General features: G+C 42.6%; 1 protein-coding gene across 1 annotated transcript in view; it reads left to right on the top strand.

The window, feature by feature from the left end:
• The window catches only part of TNR (tenascin R), a 203,017-nt gene that overhangs the window by 151,625 nt on the left and 27,808 nt on the right, over positions 1-23,584 (top strand). The window contains exons 15-20 of the mRNA XM_040407231.1: positions 10,926-11,056; positions 12,274-12,406; positions 14,711-14,862; positions 16,043-16,139; positions 18,973-19,134; positions 20,293-20,456. Coding sequence (XP_040263165.1) covers positions 10,926-11,056; positions 12,274-12,406; positions 14,711-14,862; positions 16,043-16,139; positions 18,973-19,134; positions 20,293-20,456 — 839 coding nt within the window. The remainder of the gene's footprint in view (positions 1-10,925; positions 11,057-12,273; positions 12,407-14,710; positions 14,863-16,042; positions 16,140-18,972; positions 19,135-20,292; positions 20,457-23,584) is intronic.

Genomic DNA, 23,584 nt, shown 5'->3' on the forward strand with positions numbered 1-23,584 from the left:
TTCTTATCTGCCGACACATTCTATGTTTCTATGTAATCAGTATTTGTCGGAAACAGGTATATGGCACCCCTCAATCAGTATTTGGTGGAAACAGGTATATGGCACCCCTCAATCAGTATTTGGCAGAAACAGGAATATGGCATCCCTCAATTAGTAATTTGTGGAAGTAGGTGTATTGCACCCCTCAATCAGTATTTGGTGGAAGAAGGTATATAGCAATAGCACCCCTCAATCAGTATTTTGTGGAAGAAGGTATATGACAATCAGTATTTGGCAGAAAATGGTGTATAGCACCCCTCAATCAGTATTAGGCGGAAACTGGTATATAGCACTCCTCAATCAGGATTTTGTGGAAGAAGGTATATCGCAGGCCTCAACCAGTTTTTTGGGGGGCAACAGGTATATCACACCCGTTGCAATTAGTTACTCCAATAGCTTTTGTCCCTCTATCTAGCTGCGGTATTGCAGCAGAACCGCACACAACTGCTGCACAATACAAATACACTATAATATACTTTCTATGTTATGTGTCATGGGTCAAAGTTCGGCGCTATGCAAAAAAATATGGAGCGTGCGAATATTGCTATATGTTCACAAGTTCGGCGAATCACGAACGAGCAAAGTTTGCCGCGAAACGACCGCCGGGCGAACCGCAGTGCTATCTCTAGTGATGATGATGACAAAGATTCTATATTGCTTGGGGATGCAGGTTGGCTGCCACAAAGAGGACCAGGAGAAGGAAGACAGACTTGTTCTGATTGGAATGCTGGTCATTTGTATCTATAATTGTGTTTGAACGGCCACGTTCTATTTTAATCCTGCACATCTTGCACACGGCTCTGGTATTGTTGCTAGTCTTGTGGAGAAAAAGCACCATACTGGAGTTGTTCGCACAGAGCTACAGGCAGCCAAGCTGGGCTTAGCTCTGGCAACTTTTGGGCCTAACCCACCCACAGTCTCAGCGGCCTCACCAGATCCCGAAGCAGATGTGGCCCTGGCTGTTCTTTGGGAGGCTCGTTGTCTCTGCTCTTTATCGCTGCTGCCGCCGCCCTTCTCCACTGATGTTGCCTCCTCCTCAGCACCCTGATCCAGCTGCCAGGTCCTGTCCAGCACATAATCGTCATTTGAATCCTCACCGCCCCTGTCACTTTTATCAGACTGTGAGATATCATGATGGGCTCCTGGGCCCCCCTCCCCTGCTCTGCATTTTCCCTGACTGCCGCTGTCGCTTCAACCACCACCAATGCCATGGCTACAGGTGACACTATTACTGTCACCATCAAAACAGGTATGCATGGGGTCACCAGCCTCCTCCCCAACTTCCTCCTCATGGCAGCCCAAGCGGTGAGGGCTCTTACACAATTCGTCAACAGGGAGACTCTCTTGACTATCTGCCATAGTGTGTGATGGGGTCTTCCTGCCACTTCTTAGGAAAAAGGAAGGTGCCCGTCTAGGAAGGTACAGTGAAAACGATGAGATCTCCACTAAAAACTTTCTTTGGGGCTGAATGGAGGAGGAGCAGGAGTAATGCTGTGACCCCTGGCTCCATGGCACGGTGTCAGACTCTAAAGTCACCTCCACATCATCCTGCTGTGACTAAGAGGAGGAGTTATCCATCCAATTCACTATCTCATCTTCTTTCTCTCAACTATATTGTTGCACCTTTCCAAGGCCAGCAGGGACAACTGTGGCCTATTGCTACCACTACTTCTTGCCGGATAGATGGTGCTGCTACTATCCACATTCTGGCTTTGGGTCTTTCATTTGGAACCCTTCCATAGACCGGACATTTTTGGGCCTCTCAGATAATGTTGTGCACTACCTTGTGTATTGGTGTAGTAAACACATATATATGCTGCATCCGAATAAAAAAAAAATCATTAAATATGTGTGAATTAGGGAAACGGATTGGGGTCTAAATTCTTTATCACTCCCAGATACTTTTGTGGTAACCTGTCTACTGGTGTAGTGATCATGTATATATGATGCTAGTTTGAATATAATCAGTCCCCAATAAAATAAAAAAATGAATTTGAAACTGTGAAGAACTCCCCAGTATCCGTTCAGTTATTTTACCTCCCTGCTACTTAATCCCCATGGATACCTACTCCTAACAATGGACGTAGACATCTTTGTGTATCAAGGACATGTGTACACACCCTTCCAGACACTCCATCTGCTTCTGGCCACAAGACTGATCTACTTAGTGAAAATACACGAGATAACACTTTGGCCATTGTCTTGAAAAAGACACAGTGATTGCTTGTAAGCCATGTGACCAAGCCTATACATGCAATCAGGTGGGACTAATGGATCTAGACCTGGAGAACTTGTCGGGAGACAGAACTACCGATCAACAGGGAAATCAGGGAACGACTGGCACTGTTCGGGCTAAACCCATCTACCGAAATCATCCTACAGGTGATCAATAGTGTGACAGAGCATGCGAACCAAAGGGAACAGCGAGAGCTACAACTGAGACTGGCTGAAAACCAGCGAATGGCAGCAATTCTACCAAACGGAGGGAACAGCACAGTTAATTCGCGAAAGATCCCCTTCAGCGCATTTAAAAGCTTTAATGAAAATAAAAGCAAGATCGATGGCTATCTGGCAGATTTTGAGAGCCAGTGTGCCCTACACAGAGTGGCTGCTGACAAATGGGTCTCGATATTATCAGGAAAACTGTCGGGCAAAGCAGCTGATGCCTTCAGGGCTGTACCAGAGCAGGAAATCCACAGCTATGCACGAGTGAAGGAGGTGCTCCTAGCTCGGTACGCAGTAACCCCAGAGGCGTACCGCAGAAAATTCAGAGACTCTCGCAAAGTGGACATAGACTCCTATACAGAGTGGGCCTGTCGCTTGCAGCACTCCGCTTCCAATTGGGTCATAAGCTGCCAGGCCACCACAGTGTATGATGTCCTGCAGCTCATTTTACTAGAACAATTTTACAACCACGTCCAGATCGACGTCAGGGATTGGGTAAGGGACCGCAGACCCCTCTCCTTACCTGAAGCAGCCAAACTCGCAGACGAGTATGCCGATACCAGCAACGCCTCGGATACAACCCCTCCTCGACCTGAAGCTCGACCAGTCAGGAGACCCTTTCAGGTGGTGAATTGATACCTCGTCCCCCAGTAACAACAAACTGTCCAACACCTTTGTACCCTCCTCCTCTGGCATCGCCTGCACCCCTTCTCCGATCGGATGGGAGAAGGTGCTATACATGCAATCAGGTGGGACACATCCGGAGCAACTGCCCCCAAAATCGCCCACGGTCTCCGCAGTGGAACCGAGAAACAGCGGGACCCCAGAGAGCAGCAGCCCATTTTGTAGAGGAGTCCCCGGTAATGATGGTAGGAAGATGGGACGAGGAAGAGTTTGAGGTTCTCCACGAAGTGGACCCTGTGCAGGCAGCCGCTCTAGATAACTGCCAACACCATAGGCAGCCGGTGAAAGTGAATGGACGCCCCACTCAAGGGCTTCGGTACAGTGGAGCCACCATCACTAGTACAGCCGTGGATGGTGAGATCTGATGACCATACAGGACGGGCCATTGCAGTACGGGTGGCAGGGGGAAATATCGTTCGAATTCCGACCGCCCGAGTATACCTGGACTGGGGAGCCGATAACCGTGAACTGGAGGTTGAAATGATGAAGAATCTGCCTGCAGACGTCCTGTTCGGAAAAGATCTGGGGAATTTGGCTTCATCTTTCGTAGTGGAGTCCTGACCACCCCGCAGCAGTTCAGCCAGACAAGTTCTAAATTCGATGGTGGGACCCAGATGCCTCTACTTTTAGGTTGGAAGCAGTGCTGAGCCAGGTGGGCGCCGACGGTGGTGAGCACCATGTAGCCTACCTCAGCCGCAAGACTACCCCAGGAGGTGGGGTATGCGGCTATTGAAAAGGAGTGCCTAGCGCTAGTATGGGCTCTGAAGAAACTATAGCCGTATTTGTATGGACGATATTTCACGGTTCCCACCGACCATAACCCACTGATTTGGCTCAAAAGAGTCTCCAGAGACAATGGACGTCTGTTGCGGTGGAGTCTGGCCCTACAGCCCTACGACTTCACTATTCACTATCGTCCCAAGCAAGTTAAATGGGAAAGCAGATGGACTGTCCCGACAAACAGACTTGTTATCCGAATAGTCGCTGGACATCCCGCCAGCCCCACTGGACCCGGAAAGGTCCAACTGTGTCTGTCGTAGCAGGGAGAAAAAGGGGGGGCCATTGTGAAGAACTCCCCAGTATCCGTTCAGTTATTTTACCTCCCTGCTACTTAATCCCCATGGATACCTACTCCTAACAATGGACGTAGACATCTTTGTGTATCAAGGACATGTGCACACACCCTTCCAGACACTCCATCTGCTTCTGGCCACAAGACTGATCTACTGAGTGAAAATACACGAGATAACACTTTGGCCATTGTCTTGAAAAAGACACAGTGATTGCTTGTAAGCCATGTGACCAAGCCCCTGTTTTGTGGATTGAGTTTCCAGGGCTCCATTGTCTCGCTGGCTCAGAGGAGGAGTTTGATGCTGTTTAAATTGCATGCCCTTGCTTTTTCCATAAAACGTGTCTTGTTCCAGCATGAAGCTTTGGCTCCTGTGTGGATATTATGCGACACCAGCGATATTTTACTCTGTGGATTCTTGGCGAAATTATTTCATGGGAATAAGGGAATGACAGACGGTAACTCATATTCAGACCGTCACAGAAACGTTTTTGTGAACACAGAAATAAAGGGAAACTGATTTAGGCCTAAATTCGTTATCCCTCAGAGATACTTTTGTGTGCTAGCCTGTGTATTGGTGTTGATCACCTATATGCTGATTTAATTAAAATGAACAAGTCCCAAAAAACATTTAAATTGCAACTGTGTAGAAATAGAATTCACGGAAACTGACAGTTGAGGCCTGACGCTCAATTTCTCCTTAATACACACAGGTAGATTGCTGCTATACTTTGTATCTTGTAGTAATCGCATATATATTCTGATTTAATGACCTTTAACAATGGCAAAAAAAAATTAAATTGTGAGAAACTGTGGGAACTGAAAATATGGAGAATGAACGATTTGAGGCGTGATGTTCAATTTCAACTTAACACACACGAGTAGATTGCTGCCACCGTGGGTACTGCTGAAGTAATCGTGTGTGTATATAAATATATATATATATATTTTTTTTTATATATATATATATATATATATATATATGTGTGAAAATGGGGAAACTAAATGAAAGTATTTGCTTGCAGGTAGCTGCATTTGAGGTGCACCTGCACTTCTCATAGCAGGCCCAGCCAGAGGTCCTGTCTCCATTTTCCCTGTCTGTCAGCTGCTATGGTTCTCTCTATTGTACACAACACACACAATTCTTTGCAATCCTAGCCTTTCCTTTCACTTTCCCTGTTAATAAACTAGATTGATTTTTCTCCCTAAGATCGTTTTCCTGGCAGACGCTGTAAGACCCAACAACCCGCTTTCCCAGCCCAGCACAGAATGACGTTCTGCTTGTTCCGCTAGGGCACCACCCTGCCTGCTGCAGCACTAACTGGCTCATCCAGGCTGCCTATCATCCTGGGGGCCAATCAGGGCAAGCCCTCTCCCCACTTCATGTGAGAACTCTTCTTCTTCCTCCCTAGTGCTTTTTTCCCGCCAACATTTGAGAAAAAATGGTACTACACTCCATTTTAGCGGATTCGTCCAAAACGAACCCAGAACCTCAGAAAAATAGCGACGCTCGGAACGAACTCTGTTCGGTCTGAACTGGTTTGCTCTTCCTTATATTTAAGCAACTATTAACCCTGTAGAGAAAAGGAATATATCATTTTACTCAGCACGATCAACCTACCAGGCAAAAGTTTTGATCCTGCTGACAGATGCTCTTTAAATATTCACATTCTCCTATTACCTCCTGTAAGATCCACTAAAAAATATTTTGGTCAGCCATAATTATTATTTTTTTTTTTTACAGATGACTACTGTAGATATGGATGAAAAAAACTTGTTATGGATCATGATGGTTATATTATCTGTTAAGATCTCTTAAAAGGTTCAGTGAAGATATTCAGGGTTAAGGCGCATTAACTGTGTTGGCTTGAACCTCGGAATGTAATGGAATTGTGCTGTGAAGGTCTGCCAATTGTCGGCATCTGTGCACAATTTCCTTTGTGGCGCTGATGCCTTTGTTAAGTTTATTTCTGCCATGCCCTGTGTTAATTAAATGCCTTTTATATAAAAATCAGGGTCCTGCAAGATTGTAAGACTGGGTTAAAAATAAGCCTAATTTGTCCCGGAGAGTTCCCCTTTTATCTGGTGCCCCAGGAGTATCTTTTGTGATTTGCAGATGGTCTGTGACAATCTATGAACCCTGGGCTTTTACAAGCTGTTGAGATATGCGTGCCTCCAAGGCAATGAGGGACGGCGGGAGTCCATCATTGTTATAAAGCTGTCATCCTGCAGCTCAGCAGTAGCTCAAGACCGCCATCTGCTGTCCATACGGCTGGCATGCAGCAATTTATGCTGTCATTTGGCTCAAGATTGCCATGCGAGATTAGAAATACAGTAGCACTTGGCAGTTGCCTATAACTTAAATAATTCTTTATGTCTTCATTTCAAATGAATTTGGATTTGCCTTGGATTAGTAAAGACATCACTCAACAAATGGGCACTATGGGGGAGATTTATAGCTTTCTGTATCGTCTTGATATCCCCTGCATTGCTGGAGGATACACCTAATACATGATGAGGCGCGCCTAAACAAAAATATAGGAGCTGCAGTAGAGTTCTGTCTTCATTTGTGCCATAAAACTGATGATAATTAAAGAGAATTTGTAGCTGCTGCTGTTGTTACCCTTAAAGGGGTAATCTAGGTATTAGCTTCTATTACTATGCAATGAATAGGGCACCTCAAATGAAGTATTATTGCAATATAAATATAATTTAAAAAAAAAATATTATTTTTTTGTGTACATTACATTTTCTTCTCTGGTAGCGCCCCCTGGTGTTTATTCTTCTGGTCCACCTCCTGCATTCAGAGGTGGACCAACATGCTCAGTAGCTTCAGTTCCCTTCCCCTCTCCTCAGTAGTGGCATAGTGGAAGCAGGTGAAGTGGTCCAGACACCTTTCATACATCCCTACTTCTAAAGTCATAGAGGTATATACTGTAGCGATATCTCCCGCTAGAAAGTGGAGAAGTCAATTTTGTCCATATGTATATCTGGTGCAGTGGCCGGGTTTGAGGTGGCCCCAACTGGGTCCCCCGGACACCATCAAGGTGTCACCACATGTTGCTGCTCTCTGGAGTGGATGGTGCACCCCAATAGGAAATAAGTCCAAAGAGTCAGGTTCAGCAGTAAACCAGTGTGCTTCTTTACTGGAGGAATTCAGATGCAAAACAATACAGGCAGTTGACTGAGCTGGCTTCTCCAGTCTTCTGTACAATATACATGGTGTAAATGAGAATAAGCTCATTCTTAAAGTGGTCTTTGTGTCAAGCATCATTTTGACCCTTTTTCACTTAACCATTTATAGGACTGACCATAACGCTTTGCTGGCAATATAACAAGCTTCCTAACTGAATTTGACCAGTACATAGCCTTTTGCACAGCTTGTAGCAAGAGAACATTTCTTTAAAGGATAAAAGATCTTCAGCATCATCAGCAGGAATGGACAAAATCACAGATGAACCTTCCACATCACCTAAGAAGACTTTTCTTCGCAAAATCAGTTCACTAACAAATCTCTAGCTGGTAATGCCGGATACAGTCTCATTAGCACATTCAGTTGCTTGTGGCAGACCCTACAATGGTAACAATTACAGTTCCAGATGCTCATATGTTGCTGCTTCACCTCAGATTCAGGCTAGGGTGTTCTTGTAGTCGCAACTGGGGCTGGATCCACAATGACTTGCTCTGCTGGCATTGGACAGTCTCTTCCTGGGCAAAAGAAGGGTTCATCCAGAGGAAAAGCCTGAGCTAGCTGTCCCTCTCTCTCAGAAGGCTGGTACCTGGGCAAAGGCTGGAGGTCCACGATCTGTGGCTCAGTATTCCGACTGGCTTCTTGATCACAGGACTGCAGACCCATGGTCTGTTGTTCAACATCCCCATCTCATCATCTTCTTCTTCTGGTCACCCATGCAGTCTGGCAGTAGTGTTGAGCGCGAATATTCGAATTGCGAATTTCAATTGCGAATATCGCCACTTCTTAGAATATATATATATATTCGCATTCACAAATATTTTAAATTTATTGCGAATATCGGCACTTAGCAACATCCCTAGCAACCAATAGGAAAGATGCCTACAGGAGTAGTGTTGATCGCGAATTTTCATATCGCAAATTTTATCGCAAATTTTCCAAATTGCCGATTTTCGCAATCAAGAAAATAATGACTGGAGATCACGAATTCTCGAATTCGCAAATATTTGCCCAAATATTTATGAAATATCGCAAATTCGAATATTGCCCCTGCCGCTCATCACTGTCTGCCAGTGTTTCCTACTAAGCATTGACCCCTAACTGCAGAATACTAAGAAAATATACAGATTCTAGCTAAACTAGAACCTTTCTAGTGGATGGATGGAGTGGAGAAACTCAGCCCAAACAAATACAATGTTACAAATATCGTTTTTCATAGACTTGCATAAGAACTTCAATAATACTCAATGGCAATGACACAGCAGTTTTTTCAGACTAAAAGCAACTTCTCAGACATAATAAGGTAGCAGCATTTGGCATTCAAAAGGTCAGTCTGCATTGTTTTGGTGGTAAACATGCCTAACTGTGGAAAATTACCAGTCTCTCTCTGTTTGTAATCTGCAGACAGTCTAACAAAAGGCAGATGGAAGATAAAAATGAATCCAATCCAGATCAAAATGAGACCAGCATTTGTCTACACGATTCAATTTTGTTGTCTGTAACAATAGAGGCATGTAGATCTGCATAGGGGCTGTATGTGAAAAATTTGCAAAGTTGATCCAGAGGAAGCCAATTTTCCACATTTTAGGGGGAAAAACTCCTTCCCCTTCCAAACTCCAATCAGGCAATGAGAAAAACACCCTGGATTAACAATCCTTCTCCAGAAATCTAATAACTATAACCTATAATATTGTTGCACTCCAGAAACACATCCAGGCCCCTCTATAATTCCTTTATTGTACTCACCATCACCACCTCCTCAGGCAGAGAGCTCCATAGTCTCACTGCTCTTACCGTAAAGAATCCTCTTCTATGTTTGTGTACAAACCTTCTTTCCTCCAGACGCAGAGGATGTCCACCTTATCACATGTAATACTTACACGACTTGCTGTGACTTTGAGGACTATAGGTGACATCAGCTAAGGGTACTTTCACACTTGCGTTGTTTGATTCCGGCAGGCAGTTCTGTTGCCTGAACTGCCTGCCTGATCAGGCAAACTGTATGCAAACGCATGTCATTATTTCTGACTGAACAGGCATTTTTCAGACTGATCAGGATCCTGATCAGTCTGAAAAATGCCTGATCAGACAGAAAAATGCATTGCAATACCGGATCCGTTTTTCCGGTGTCATCAGGCAAAACGGATCCGGTATTTATTTTTCTCTCATTTTTAAAGGTCTGCGCATGCGCAGACCGCAAGGACGGATCCGGCATTCCTGTATTTTGAATGCCGTATCCGGCACTAATACATTCCTATGGAAAAAAATGTCGGATCCGCCATTCAGGCATGGGGATATGCCTGATCAGTTCTTTTCCGGTATAGAGCCCCTGTGATGGAACTCTATGCCGGAAAAGAAAAACGCTAATGTGAAAGTAGCCTAAGTAATGTTCTCCCTTTGAATCAGTTTGACCTGCTCACAATGTACAATACGGGTTCACCTCTGGGGCTAAAGAAAGTCAAGACGGTGAAAGAACAACAGAAAACCTCAGTGCTCAAATCCAGCGAGCAGAGAGCAGAGTTCTGCTTCATTTCTGAATAATGCAGGGATTTCAAGAACCAGGGGAATTGTAGACCTGTCAGAATTCATAATACCCTGTAATGGGCCAAGAAAGTTCTCCTGCATCCGCACAAGAATCTATCTCATATACGTTGAAAAGACACCTCTGAGAAATCTGCGAGTCACTGCTGAGATACACACTATTAATGCTATGCTAATCCATTCAATGTACCGTGGCACATTGCTTTTCATTGCGCTGGCAATAAGGCACTTAAGAAATGGGCTCCTATCCCATCATTCCTTTTCAATGGGGCAAAAAGAAAACGATAAATTGGGCAATTATCGAATGTTTTATGCAAAGCAATGAGGGCAATCGTTCAAGCTACGTCAGGAGGAAAATAAGAATGATATTAATCAGGATTATTCCTGCAGAAATAACTAGAAAAGTTTGCCGAGCTGAGGCCAGTGAAATGATTGCTCTAAATGCAGACGGAAATATGCTCTCCCATGACTCCTGCCAGCTTTCTGGCACATAACAGATGAAAAATTGACAATATATATAGATAGACTGATGATAAGCGACACTTAAACTACCTTGTTTTCCAAAGATTGACAGCGAAATGACAAATGTTCTGCATAAATCCATCAGGGCGTCCCTGTGATTGCGTTATTCCAGTGTAGAGTGGCATTGAAACTAATGGCGACAAATCCCAGCGGGTACAATCAGTTAGAGTGAATGGCCACGAACTTTTTAGAATTTGCATTGTATTGGTGAATTAAATTCACAAAATATAAGGAAACACTTTAGAGCATTCGCCTAATATATCAGCGAAGGATAAAATGTTCCTGTCTGCAGGTGCCATCAATGGGATCTGATGGGGCCCTTGGAGAGGGGCACCAGTCCAGGTTGGCATCATCCACCAATGCTGCCGTGAACTTAGATTGCACTCTGCAAACTATTGTGACCTAAGGATGACCTAATGTGCTTTTCTCTTCCAGTTTTGGATCCTCCTGCAAACCTGACAGCCTCCGAGGTGTCCAGAACAAGTACCCTAATATCATGGCGTCCCCCCGCTTCTCACATTGAAAATTACATTCTGACTTACAAATCTACAAATGGGTCCCGGAAGGTAAGTGGCCAGTCAGTGCATCTCCCATGTCAGTCTGTCAATGAACAGATCAGCGAGGGTCAGACACCCCCACTGCTCAGCATTTCTGGAGTATCTCTGGCATCAGAACTCCACAACTCCGTCCATTTTTTGGGTGAATGGAGCTGGTTACTGCAGCGATACACAGAAAAAAAAAAAAGGGGCCCGAAGCCTCTCCTCACAGCTTCTATGTAAGAAGAGGTGGCTGTGCATGCTCAGTTTTTTTCAGGAGCTCTTGTAAAATGAATGGTGAGAGCTATGCATGTGTGGCCACCTATCCATTCAGAGTTACCACAATAGGGGGGTCCGAGGACCTCCATTCTCAAGATAGATATGGGTCCCTATTGGACATTTATGGCATATCCTATTGATATGCCATAAATGTCACACTAAAAATAAGTAATATAGACAGATCGTGTCTAAAAGGGCATCTGTCAGCAGTTTTGTACCTATGAAACTGGCTGACCTGTTGCTTGTGGACTTGGCGGGTGATGACATCTGTGTTGGTCCCATGTTCATATGTGTCTGCATTGCTGAGAAAAATTATGTTTTAATATATGCAAATGAGCCTTTAGGAGCAACGGGGGCGTTACCATTACATCTAAAGGCTCTGCTCTCTCTGCAACTGCCAAACCCTCTGCACTTTGATTGACATAACCAGGATACGCCCCCCGTTGTTCCTAGAGGCTCATTTGCATATATTAAAACTTATGTGCACTGCCGGCACATGTGAACATGGGACCAACACAGATGCCTTCAGCTGCCGCGCGCCCGTGTAACAGGTCAGCCAGTGTCATAGGTACAAATCTGCTGACGGACACCCTTTAAGACAAGATCTGCAGATAGTCTGAAAAAGGGGTGTGGCTTAAAGGGAAGAGGGCATGACATCATAGGAAATGGTCATGGCCTGACGCAGATTTGCTGCAAAATGTCACCACAATTGTGGCGTAAAAATCTGTCTCAACGTCAGTTTGACTATTGCTAAATATTGCTATATCTACCATATAGGATTAGTAAATATGCCCAATATTATATTTGCAGATCTTTTCCAGTCTGTATTATACTTCATTACCTCTGAATCCATTAATCCTACATCCAGATCCAGTAATTTGACAGTGGAGTTTTAAATTCACCAAAAAGATTTGCCTGTTCCTAAAATATACCCAATGTATGGTGGTATTTTTCTGTCATTTTGTTAGGAGCTGATTGTGGATGCAGAAGACACATGGATCCGCCTGGAGGGTCTTCTGGAGAGCACGGAATACAATGTCACTATCCTGTCAGTTCAGGATGGAGAACGAAGTGCTATCGTTCACACCATGTTCACCACAGGTCAGTTTTTCTCAGTGGCACAAAAGATAAATCATCTGTCTAACACTGTATACTTGCATAATGGGCTGTCAAGTTTGTTCTTAAGGACGTTCCCTGAGGATCACTGTTCTTAAGCACAAAGACGTGTATGAGATCTTCAGTCACTTTCAACCAGATAGGTAAATCTTGCCTTCTAACGTGTGATTGCTTTCTGGTAAAAGAGTGAAATTTACAGCATATTATCAATTATTATATTAGAAGTGATGTTTTACAGATCTAACAATTCGCTGTTTGACTTTGGTTCCTATTGGAAGGACAGGCTTAAAGCATACCTAACCTTAAAACAGACTCTGCTTTAATCACTAGTACAGTGTGTACATAAGAAATAACAGGATTTCTGGACACTACATCACTAGTATCTGGTATTTTTTTTTAGCAGTTTTTTTTTTAGCAGTTTTCCTCTGTAAATGTTGAATATATGGTTTGCAGTTCTCTCAGACAAGGTAGGTGGAGACAAGCTGCCATTAGCAGCACACAAAGTAGAGGAGAAGCTGCTTCCTAACCTTCTCTATCACTCAGAAGCATCTCCAGGATCATGAAGCACATTATACAGAAGTACTGACCTGTACTGGTTGTGAATTTAGCACTTGTGCTGAGAAATAAATCTCCTATGTAGCAGTGCAACTAGACATTTCTCACTGATAAAACATATTGCAAAGATTTCTTGTGGTGGCTTGTACGATTGATTTATGTAAAGTTGGGTGAAAGTACAGTGACTCTTTAAGCCGGCCATACATCTTCCGATTCCGAGTTCTGTGGGACCAACCAGAAGTTAATATGCATAGGGGTGCCAACACTCTCCCTGAAGAACAGTTCAAGGGAAATAAATAGGGCATGTTGGATTTTAACATGCTTAGTCCTTTTGAAGTGGGGTCGGGGGGGGGGGGGGGGGGGTCAAAAGGAGTAGTTGCCCACTGAACCAGAATTCAGCTGATAGCTCTATATATTATATGACCACCTTTATTGTGCTTTGGGTATCTTACCATCAAGTGCTAATGATTTCTAAGAACAGTGTTCTTTTAAATGGATTTTCCAAGATTGTTTACATGGTTGGTCTATCCTTAAGGCCCCTTTTACATGGACCAATGATGGGGGCAATTATTGGGAAGGAGTGTTCTTAGGAACTCTCATTCCCGAAGATTGCCCTGTGTAAATGTTCCAACAAGCACCTGATGAATGAGCACTGGTCCCCATACAGATTCATTGTTTCTGGGCAGCAGCTTCTGGTTTACACAGCACAATGTGCTGCCCAGAAACGCTGATTTTGGTGTCCACATCAGCCATGCTATCACCCAATGAATGAGCATCAGCAGGAGCACGCTGCATATATGAACCTGTAGAGCAAATGGCTATGCCCTCTATCATATCTTGGAGTGGCTTTCTAAGCAGTTTGCATTACAGTAGTTCTTCTGTGGGACTGGACCAGATGAGCTAACCTTCGCTCCCCACTGGCATCAATGAGTGTCCATCACCCTATCTCTGAATCATTGGTTGTCAGGGTCGTAACTACCATAGCCGCAGACCATGCGACTGCTATGGGGCCCAGGGCAAGAGGGGGCCCAGTCTTAGTTGGGACTATATCCTCTTCTACTGGAGGTGAAAACTTAATCGGGACTCTACCCTCTAAAGGAACAACTTTTAGCAAATGAGGCAGTGGAAAAATGGCCCAAGGGTCATTGTAAAGGGTTTAGGCAGAAACCCTTCTGTCCTGTGTGGGGGGCCTGGTTTGATTCTTGCTATGGAGCCCTTACTTCTCTATGTACGCCACTGTTGGTTGTCCTTCTTTGTTCTGCATTTGGTAGGACCTAAAAGAGCCCACCAGAAACAACCTACAAGGCCAGGAAAGGTGAAGAGGCTTTCACCCAGTTGTGTAGTCACCACAGTTTGACTCAGGGCAAATTCATTCAGATCCTTATCCTTATCCTGTTTCAAATACAAAAACTTCAAGAACTGACTGCTGTTCACTACATGATACTGTATATCCCATGCCTTGACAGATGCCATTGTCATGAGATAATCAGTGCTATTCACTTGACCTGTCAGTGGTTTTATTGCCATGGCAGAAAGATATAAATATAAATATATATATATATATATATATATCTTATCAAACAGAAGCAACAAGCTTGACATGAGTGATGACACTAAATCACCATCTTTAAGTGATGCGCTGTAGATAGTCTGTACATTCAACAAGATGATTATACATCTTGCTCTCCTGGAGGCTATCATTGTAGATGTAACCCTTCCTTTGTATCTACTCAGGAGGAAGAGTATTTGCCTATCCACAAGACTGTGCTCAACATCTACTAAATGGAGATACCCAGAGTGGCGTATATACCATCTACCTCAATGGTGACCAGAGTCAGAGTGTGCCAGTATTCTGTGACATGACCACTGATGATGGAGGATGGATTGTGAGTCTTAAAAAGGAAAATGAACTTTTTATTTGCCATTTTTCACCAGATTGTTTTCATTATAGTCAAATTAAAATCACGTAATTCTCTCCATGGATCTTTCTCTTTAGGAGACACCTATTTCTAATCTTAAGATTTTTTTCTCAGGTGCCGGTAGGCATAAAATGTCTGGTGCTATAGATCCCTCCTATTAATTGTCCACAAACATATCAATGTCTATCTATGTAAGGAAAAGTACCAAAAAAGTGTGCCACCATAATATAGTGTATTATATACATACAAAAAATGCAGCATACGAACCAACCTTATCACTTTGCACAGTGGAACCATACATACATACATTCGTTCCAGCAAAAGTCTCCAGATAACAGTATCCATGTTCATGTGTCAACCACAGAGCCCATGTAATTTCTCTCCTACTGCTCTGATCCTGCGGAAATGTAACCAGAATTTACAACGTAGTTGGTTATGGTGTGACATCTTCTTTTTAGACCATTTTCTGTTGTAGCTAGCCTTTACTTCACCAAGTGCAACAATTTATTCCACTGCTCTATTCCTCTAAATACCCTGTCCAAGACTGAGAGACTTGTTGGTACCCATACTGGCACCAATCATCCACGTTACATGCCCTACCCTACAAGCTAGCCCCTGCGCCATCATTAAAGCAACAACAAAAAAACTGCGGTCTGTTGGAGTAGACAACTCATGGACAGTGTATCCTCTCAGTAGGGCTGCCTACAAACATAAGCCTCTGGTGCCTCTAGTAGGGGGTAGCTATAGGGGGTGCAGAGGTAATAGTCATTACTGGGCACATGAGCCTGAGGGGGCCGAGACACCAGTATAATAAAAAAGCTAATCATGGGTGAGGGTCCCAGTTACAGATTTTTCACTGGGATCCAGGATCTTCAAATTACACCTCCTCCCTCTATTAAAATTCAGTAATCCATTCATGTAGCTCTACAGCATACTCTACAGTAGCGATGGCCAATTTGCGGCTGTCCAGATGTTGCTAAACTACAACTCCCAGCATGCCCAGACAGCCTACAGCTATCAGCCTGCAGCAGGGCATGGTGGGAATTGTAGTTTTACAACAGCTGGAGAGCCGCAGGTTGGCCAGCCCTGCTCTATAGCATGTACAAAAATTTACCACATTTGCAAACATGGCTTCCGTTCTTTTTAGGTGTTTCAAAGGCGCCAGAATGGACTCACAGATTTCTTCCGTAAGTGGGCTGACTATCGAGTAGGCTTTGGTAACCTTGAGGATGAGTTTTGGCTTGGTAAGTAAAATTACAGTGATGAATAATAAGGTACCTACATAGCCCAGCCTTTAATATTGCCTATGTTAGTTCCATATCATAGACAATATTACAGGGTTTAAATTAATATTTAGGGAATAAAACAATTGAAAAGAAGTACATTTATGATTTGCACCATTTTAATATGTGTTTGTTCCCAATAATTGCCTGTGCATTGGCTTGTATAAAAGGGCTGTAAGTTTACACCATCTAAATCTTAGATAGGATTTGCAAATTTGCCATATTCTGATCCTTGTGACTTGCCCACATCTTTCAGCTAAAGAGCCCTTATCATTAATCTTACACTGGGGTACCGAGTCTTCTGCAGGATCTTTGGGGCCCAGAGAATGGACCCACTGAAGGATCTGCTGGTACTTTACTCGGTTAGTCCAACCCTACTCATCATCCATGGACAATCGAGGAAGCCATATTTTGGCCAAGGCTTTGATAAGACAGTCTAACTATTGAGGTTTTTGGGGGAATCTAGCAAATCCATCAATGGAATTTTCTCCTATATACAGTTTATGGTGTTCCTAGCATGTGCACTTTATATAGCTCTATGATGTGTATGTTTCTATGAATTATAAGCCGGAGAACAGTAAACTCTAACTGTCGAAAACAAGCAAAAGAAAATGGTTTTGAACCATTGAGAATTATACTTGAACTACTAAGATTGCTGCATTCTTATCGATGCAACTTGAAGATGAATGCCCACTTAAAGGAATTGGTTTAAAGATGTAGGTGTAAGGAGATGTGTGATTATTCCCTGCTGCTGAATTGTCATAGTCATGGCAATTACCTCACCACACAGAGCTGTATAGCATTGTATTAACTCCAAAATACTTACCCACTGGTGGTCCTCATCTACACCTTCTTGCCCTTTAACAAGCTTTCACCTGTGTGCAAGCAATGCAACTATATTGTTCATAATATCCTGTCTTTTGGCAATATTTGCAATTTTACAGATGGTACTTGCTAGCAATAATCAAGTGTACACACTTCTTAAGGTTTCAAAAATACTAGCAGCATCACCAGTTATCAGTTCTGCGTTAAGTTTTGGAAATGAGATTACTTCAGATGAGGGTAAACATCCCATATGTGCTGTCTGTGCATTGACATTGGGGCCCTGGAGGCAAAATAATAATAATACATATTTTTTATTAATATAGCACCACCATATTTCACAGCGCTTTACAATAAGGGGGTTCATGGAGAAACAAAATCATACATTACCTAGCAACAAACAAGTCAACAATTTGAAATGAGGAATGAGAGCCCTGCTCACAAGAGCTTAGAATCACCATCAGTCACCAGCCGATATCTGTAGTGGGCCCACCACCATTTTAAGAAGAAACTAACATGGCTACCTCAGTTCTACTTGATTACACGTAACTGCTAATTATTGCCAATAGTAGAAATTATACTAAATATGGGCCATTTGCTGTCTATATCTGCCTATGCTTTAGATAGTCGCCAATCCATTTCATAAAGAAGGTGTGTAGGTGGCAACTCCACCAGGGTCCATGTTTGTGATAGGGTTCAAAGGACACTAAGGGGTTGTCCACTTTGGACCATTTCTACAGTATGTGTTAGGCAACTTTTGCACTAGCATTATGAGCACTTTTTGTTCGGCCGAATCCTGGCATATTTGCTGGACCTCCGCCACACCCTATTATAGTCAATGGGGTTGGTGGGCATTGTTGTAACATCCGGCAATGACTGATCCAAAGAGCTCTAGCAGGCTTCCGAAACTTATTGAGAGAGAAGACTTAGAAGGTTTCCTTGACAGTAGGCTGATCACTGAATGTCTCCTTGCTTTAGTAAGTGTTCAGTTCATCTGCAGCACCTCTACAGGTGAAATTAGGCATTACCCAGTGCTAATTCTAATCAGTGGGTTGTCTATGTAATAAAGGACAAATCCTCCAGAGCAAAAGACAATATTCATAACCGCTTTCCACTCTGGCCAAGAGATGAGGATCCTGAACAGAAGATACCCTTTTTTATCTCAGAATTTCCCAACAGGATGAATGATGACGAGCTTTCTAAACTGGTAACCCCTTTATGATGAAAACAAACACCATATGTCTAATCAGTGGCCCTGGTTGAGCCCAGGATCTTCATCACTGCATGCCAACATTGTCTTCTAGCACACCAATATGCTCCATGGACAATGGAGGTAGACTAATGGGGGAGCAGGACCGCAATGGTGGTCCAATTCCTGACCACACTAAGCTTTAGTCAGACTGAGCAACCTCTCATAGAAAGAGTATAAAGGATAGCTATATGTGACCAACACATATGATGAGTAAAACGGTGCACACTATATGAATTGTGATTTTTCTTTATCCAGACGAGATAAGGATGAATTATTTTCAGAGGCACGGCTCCCCCTTGAAGGCATTTTTCCACCCCCCACAAATTTGTCCTAACTTATGAAATGCAGCTCTGCAAGAGGACGGGGAAAATGGAAGATTGTTCTGTGCAAGTGACAAGAACGAGACCGTCAGATGCCACATCGTCTATAATTACTTTCCCTATTTGAAAGCTGGCAACGGTAAAGCCTAAGACAGCTATTATTAATATTACTATTCTGCAGGGAGACGCTCCCTCACACGAGGCTTAATAGTACTCGTACAATTTTATTATTCGGAGACATTTCTGGGCAAAATCACATCTCTCTTATGATGCACATATCGCGCCTTCTTTGATATTCTAATAATAGATGCTAATTAGATATGAACAAACACATTTGTAAGAAAAAGTTGTGCAGAGACTTGTAGGAACATCTCAAAGACAATTCTTTTTCCTTCTGCAGGGCTGGATACCCTCCACCAGATTACTTCGCAGGGCCGCTACGAGCTCAGAATCGACATGCGAGACGGGCAAGAGTCTGTGTATGCGTACTACAACAAGTTTTACGTGGGGGATCCACGCAGTATGTACAAACTGCGCATTGGGGACTACAATGGGACTTCAGGTATGAGGACAGAACCCTCTATAAGCAGTGCGGGGGAAGGGGGAGGTCTTAAATTTAAAATATGTGAGCTTATATGTTGTTTCATCAGTCCACTAATGGGCTTCTATGAGCTTAGAGATAAGTGTCTTCCTATTTTGCAGAAACAGCGCCACTCTTGTCTGTGGATCATGACTGGTATTGCATCATAGCACCATTTAAAGGGGTTCTCCGGGCTTTTACTATTGGATAGGTCATCAGTATCAGATTGGCGGGAGTCCGACACCTGGCACCCCCGCCGATCAGCTGTTTGAAGAGGAGGCGTGCTCCGTTCCAGCGCTACCTCCTCTTCACTGTTTACCTTCTCGCCGTTGCCTCTACAGCGGTGAGCAGGTGTAATTACACCCAAGCCATCCCATTCATTTCAATGGGACGGATCGCTCCTATGCAAGTGAAATGAATGGGACGGTTAGGTGTAATTACAGAGGCGAAGGCGAGAAGGTAAACAGTGATAAGGAGGCAGCGCTGGCACGGAGCACGCCTCCTCTTCAAACAGCTGATCGGCGGGGGTGCCAGATGTCGGACCCCCGCCGATCTGATATTGATGACCTCCCCCTGAGGATAGGTAATCAATATTTAAAGCCCGGAGAATCCCTTTAAGTGAATGGGATGCAATACCAAACACAGCCATGGACAAGAGTGGTACTGTATTTAGAAAAAAATATATATAAATTACTATGTTCTATTATTATTACAAGTATGAGATGATAATATCCAGATGTCCACATTATCATGAATATATACAGTGCAGCTGCAAGTTGAAAGGAGTTGACATAAACATTGCTGAAGCCCCACACATGTCTAAGGGTTGTGCCTGCTGTTAGAGCAAGCATCCATTGAAAGAATTAACGCACCCATGGATATGTGTAGTACTGCATTCGGAGTACTGTAAGCAGATATAATATTGTAATCATGTCCAACCCCTTTAAAAAGTCAGGGTCCTCCTTTTTTACAGGAGAAATGCCCAGAGGCAGCATGTAGATATACCTCTTACTATGCACTAGAAAGGTAAAAGGGCCATTGATCTTTGCTAAAGTTAACCATGCTACATTATACATTATTGACCCTTGATGCTGTGTGTCCCATTTAAGTAATTCATTTAATGAATGTTGTTTCCCAAAGGGGATTCCCTTACCTACCACCAGGGGCGCCCATTCTCTACCAAGGACAGAGATAATGATGTTGCCGTCACAAATTGTGCCTCGTCGTATAAAGGAGCGTGGTGGTTTAAGAACTGTCACCGCACTAACCTCAACGGCAAATATGGAGAATCAAGACACAGCCAGGTAGACCATCTATCCAAGTTTTATTTATACACTGCAAATGTTCGATGTGAGCTCCATTGGTGACATGGCAGATGTCTAGGCAGTAGTCTAGTTCTGTCCAGACACATGCCAGGATACCCCGGATATGGACTCCACTTTTTTTAGAGATGCGTCGTCTCAGGTCGATCAGATCCTGTGACTGGAGGGGCAAATGCACTGAGATCTTGAAGGGGTTATCCATCCCCTATAAGGCCCCCCAAAATGTCCAGGCTCTTCACACATGTTATACTTACCTTGCTCCCCAGCACCCACATTGCTTCTGATGCCTGCACGGCATTCTCAACCTGCGGCCCTCCAGCTGTTGCAAAACTACAACTTCCAGCATGCCCAAACAGCTTACAGCTATCAGCCTACAGCAGGGCATGGTGGGAGTTGTAGTTTTACAACAGCTGGAGGGCCGCAGGATGAGCATCCCTGCTCTATGCAGAGCATATTTACCAGATTTATTCTGAATATTTTGCTGTACTGTCACAACAGGCCCCATTTTTGCTAATTCCAAGCAAAAATTCTCCTGAACTGAATCACCAAAAATTCTGATTTGTATTTGACCCATATTTTTGGAAAACCTAGGTCAAATTTGATTCATTTAGAATTCATTCACTCGTCTCTACTTTCTGCTCTGTCCCACTGCAGATTACAGGTGATCACTAGGGCTCCCTGTAGTGTTAAATCTGCTTATCTTTGGGAGACCATCTAGCAAAAAGTGGTTGTACAAAGCAGAAGACTCCTTTAAATCAGTAAATCATTTTGGATACTCCTAACCGTTTAACCCCAGTTCCGCTAAAGTGTATTATGGCAACCAATTAATGAGGTTGTCGGGAGATTGTAAAATATTGCAAATGACAGAAAATAATTGGGGGTCTGGACAGGGACAAGGATGGGTGTATTACATGATTCTATGCCTGTAACATGAATTCAAAAGAGTTAAGAATTAATAAGCTTACGCAGGCTAAGTGAATAAATATATTTACTAAGCTTGATTAAATAGTAAAATCACACACAGAATAGTAAAAAGTAAATAATCATCACTGGCCATGCAATATGGCGTGGGACTCCAGTCATCATGTCGTAGCACATGGACAACACCCCAGGGTGTGCAAATCAATACTTACATCCTACCTAGAATGAAGTATTTAATGGAGTCCCCTAAATGTATGTATGCCACAGAGTTTAAACCTTTTAGCACCTCCTCCAGTGTACAGCATGCATGTCTCTGAGATCACTCAGGAATGTGATCTTATCAGCACAATGGGGAACAAGGCACATCATTGCACAGAAGGGTAATAATAAAACAGAACTAAAGGGACATAACCAATCAGTACTTAAAAATACCCTTACAATACAATGCCGCATCAGTAAGTTCCACAAGGTGTTAAGGAGTTCTCCATAAAACCAGATGGTCAATGTTAGAGCAGACAAAAAATACTTCTTTGGGTCACCAAATGTGGAATATATAGAGGTTAAAATATCTGCAGTCAAAACAACACAAGAAGATTGAAAAAGCCGAACCTTATGAATAGTTTGTTATTTGGTGGGGAGCGAAGACTGCAAAGTGAAGACTTCAAAGAGATGATTAAAATTTCAGGCCTTAGCCTTTTCTTGGGCTGTTTACATGGAATCTTCTACATCACAGATCAGGGATATTTGTTTGCTTAAGATTCATATCCTGCTTTAGTTTCATTTCATATATAAACAGAAAACCAAAATAATATTAATATTTTATATAGATGTGTTTTCATAAAAAAATAATGCTACATAAAATGTAAAAGGAGAAAATCAGGAAGATTCTACCTTCTGCTTAAGTGCCCATATTATATGCTATGGTTAGGTTAGGTTTAATTTAATGTTTATTTTAATTTAAAAAAATATTTTAAGTAAAAAAAATTGTTTTTCATAATAAAAAATGTTATATTAAAAATATATACATATTAAGTATTGCCGCATCCGTAACAACCTGCTGTCTAAAAATATCACATGACCTTACCCCTCAGATGAACACCTTAAAAAAAATACTATAAAAACTGTCAAAAAAAGCCTTTGTCTTCTTACATCACAAAAAGTGTAATACCAAGCGATCAAAAAGTCCTAAAATAGTACCAATCAAACCGTCATCTCATACTGAAAAAAATGAGCCCCTACATAAGACAGTCGCCCAAAAAAAAATAAAAAAAATATGGCTTTCGAAATATAGAGACACAAAAAAAATCTGATTTGGTATTGCCGTGTCTGTAACAACCTGCGCTATAAAAATAGCACATGATCTAACCTGTCAGATGAACATTGTAAAAATCAAAAAATAAAGACAGTGCCAAAACACCTATTTTTTGTTACCTTGCCTCACAAAAAGTGTAATATAGAGCAACCAAAAATCATATGTACCCTACAATAGTACCAACAAAACTGCCACATTATCCAGTAGTTTCCAAAATGGGGTCACTTTTTTGAGGTTCTACTCTAGGGGTGCATCAGGGGATCTTCAAATATGTCATGGCAACTTAAAATTATCCCAGTGAAATCTGTCTTCCAAAAACCACATTAAGCTCCTTTCTTTCTGCGCCCTGCCGTGTGCCCGTACATCAGTTTACGATCACAAATGGGGTGTTTATGTAAACTACAGAATCAGGGTAATAAATATTACGTTTTGTTTGGCTGTTAACCCTTGCTTTGTTAGCTGAAAAAAAATGAATCAAAATGGAAAATCTGCCAAAAAAAGTGAAATTCTGAAATTTCATCTACATTTTCCTTTAATTCTTGTGGAACACCTAAAGGGTTAACAAAGTTTGTCAAATCAGTTTTGAATACCTTGAGGGGTGTAGTTTCTAAAATGGGGCCATTCATGGGTGGTTTCTATTATGTAAGCCTCACAAAGTGACTTCAGACCTGAACTAGTCCTTAAAAATTGGGTTTTGGAAATTTTCCTAAATATTTTTTTCTTCTAAGCCTTTTAGCGTCCCAAAAAAAGAAAATGTAATTTACAAAATGATCCAACCATGTAGTAGACATATGGGAAATGTAAAGTAATAACTATTTTAGGAGGTATCACTATCTGTTTTAAAAGCAGAGAAATTGAAATTTAGAAAATGTTTTCA

Source organism: Bufo bufo, chromosome 9 (assembly GCF_905171765.1).
Source record: "Bufo bufo chromosome 9, aBufBuf1.1, whole genome shotgun sequence".
Classification (NCBI taxonomy): domain Eukaryota; kingdom Metazoa; phylum Chordata; class Amphibia; order Anura; family Bufonidae; genus Bufo; species Bufo bufo.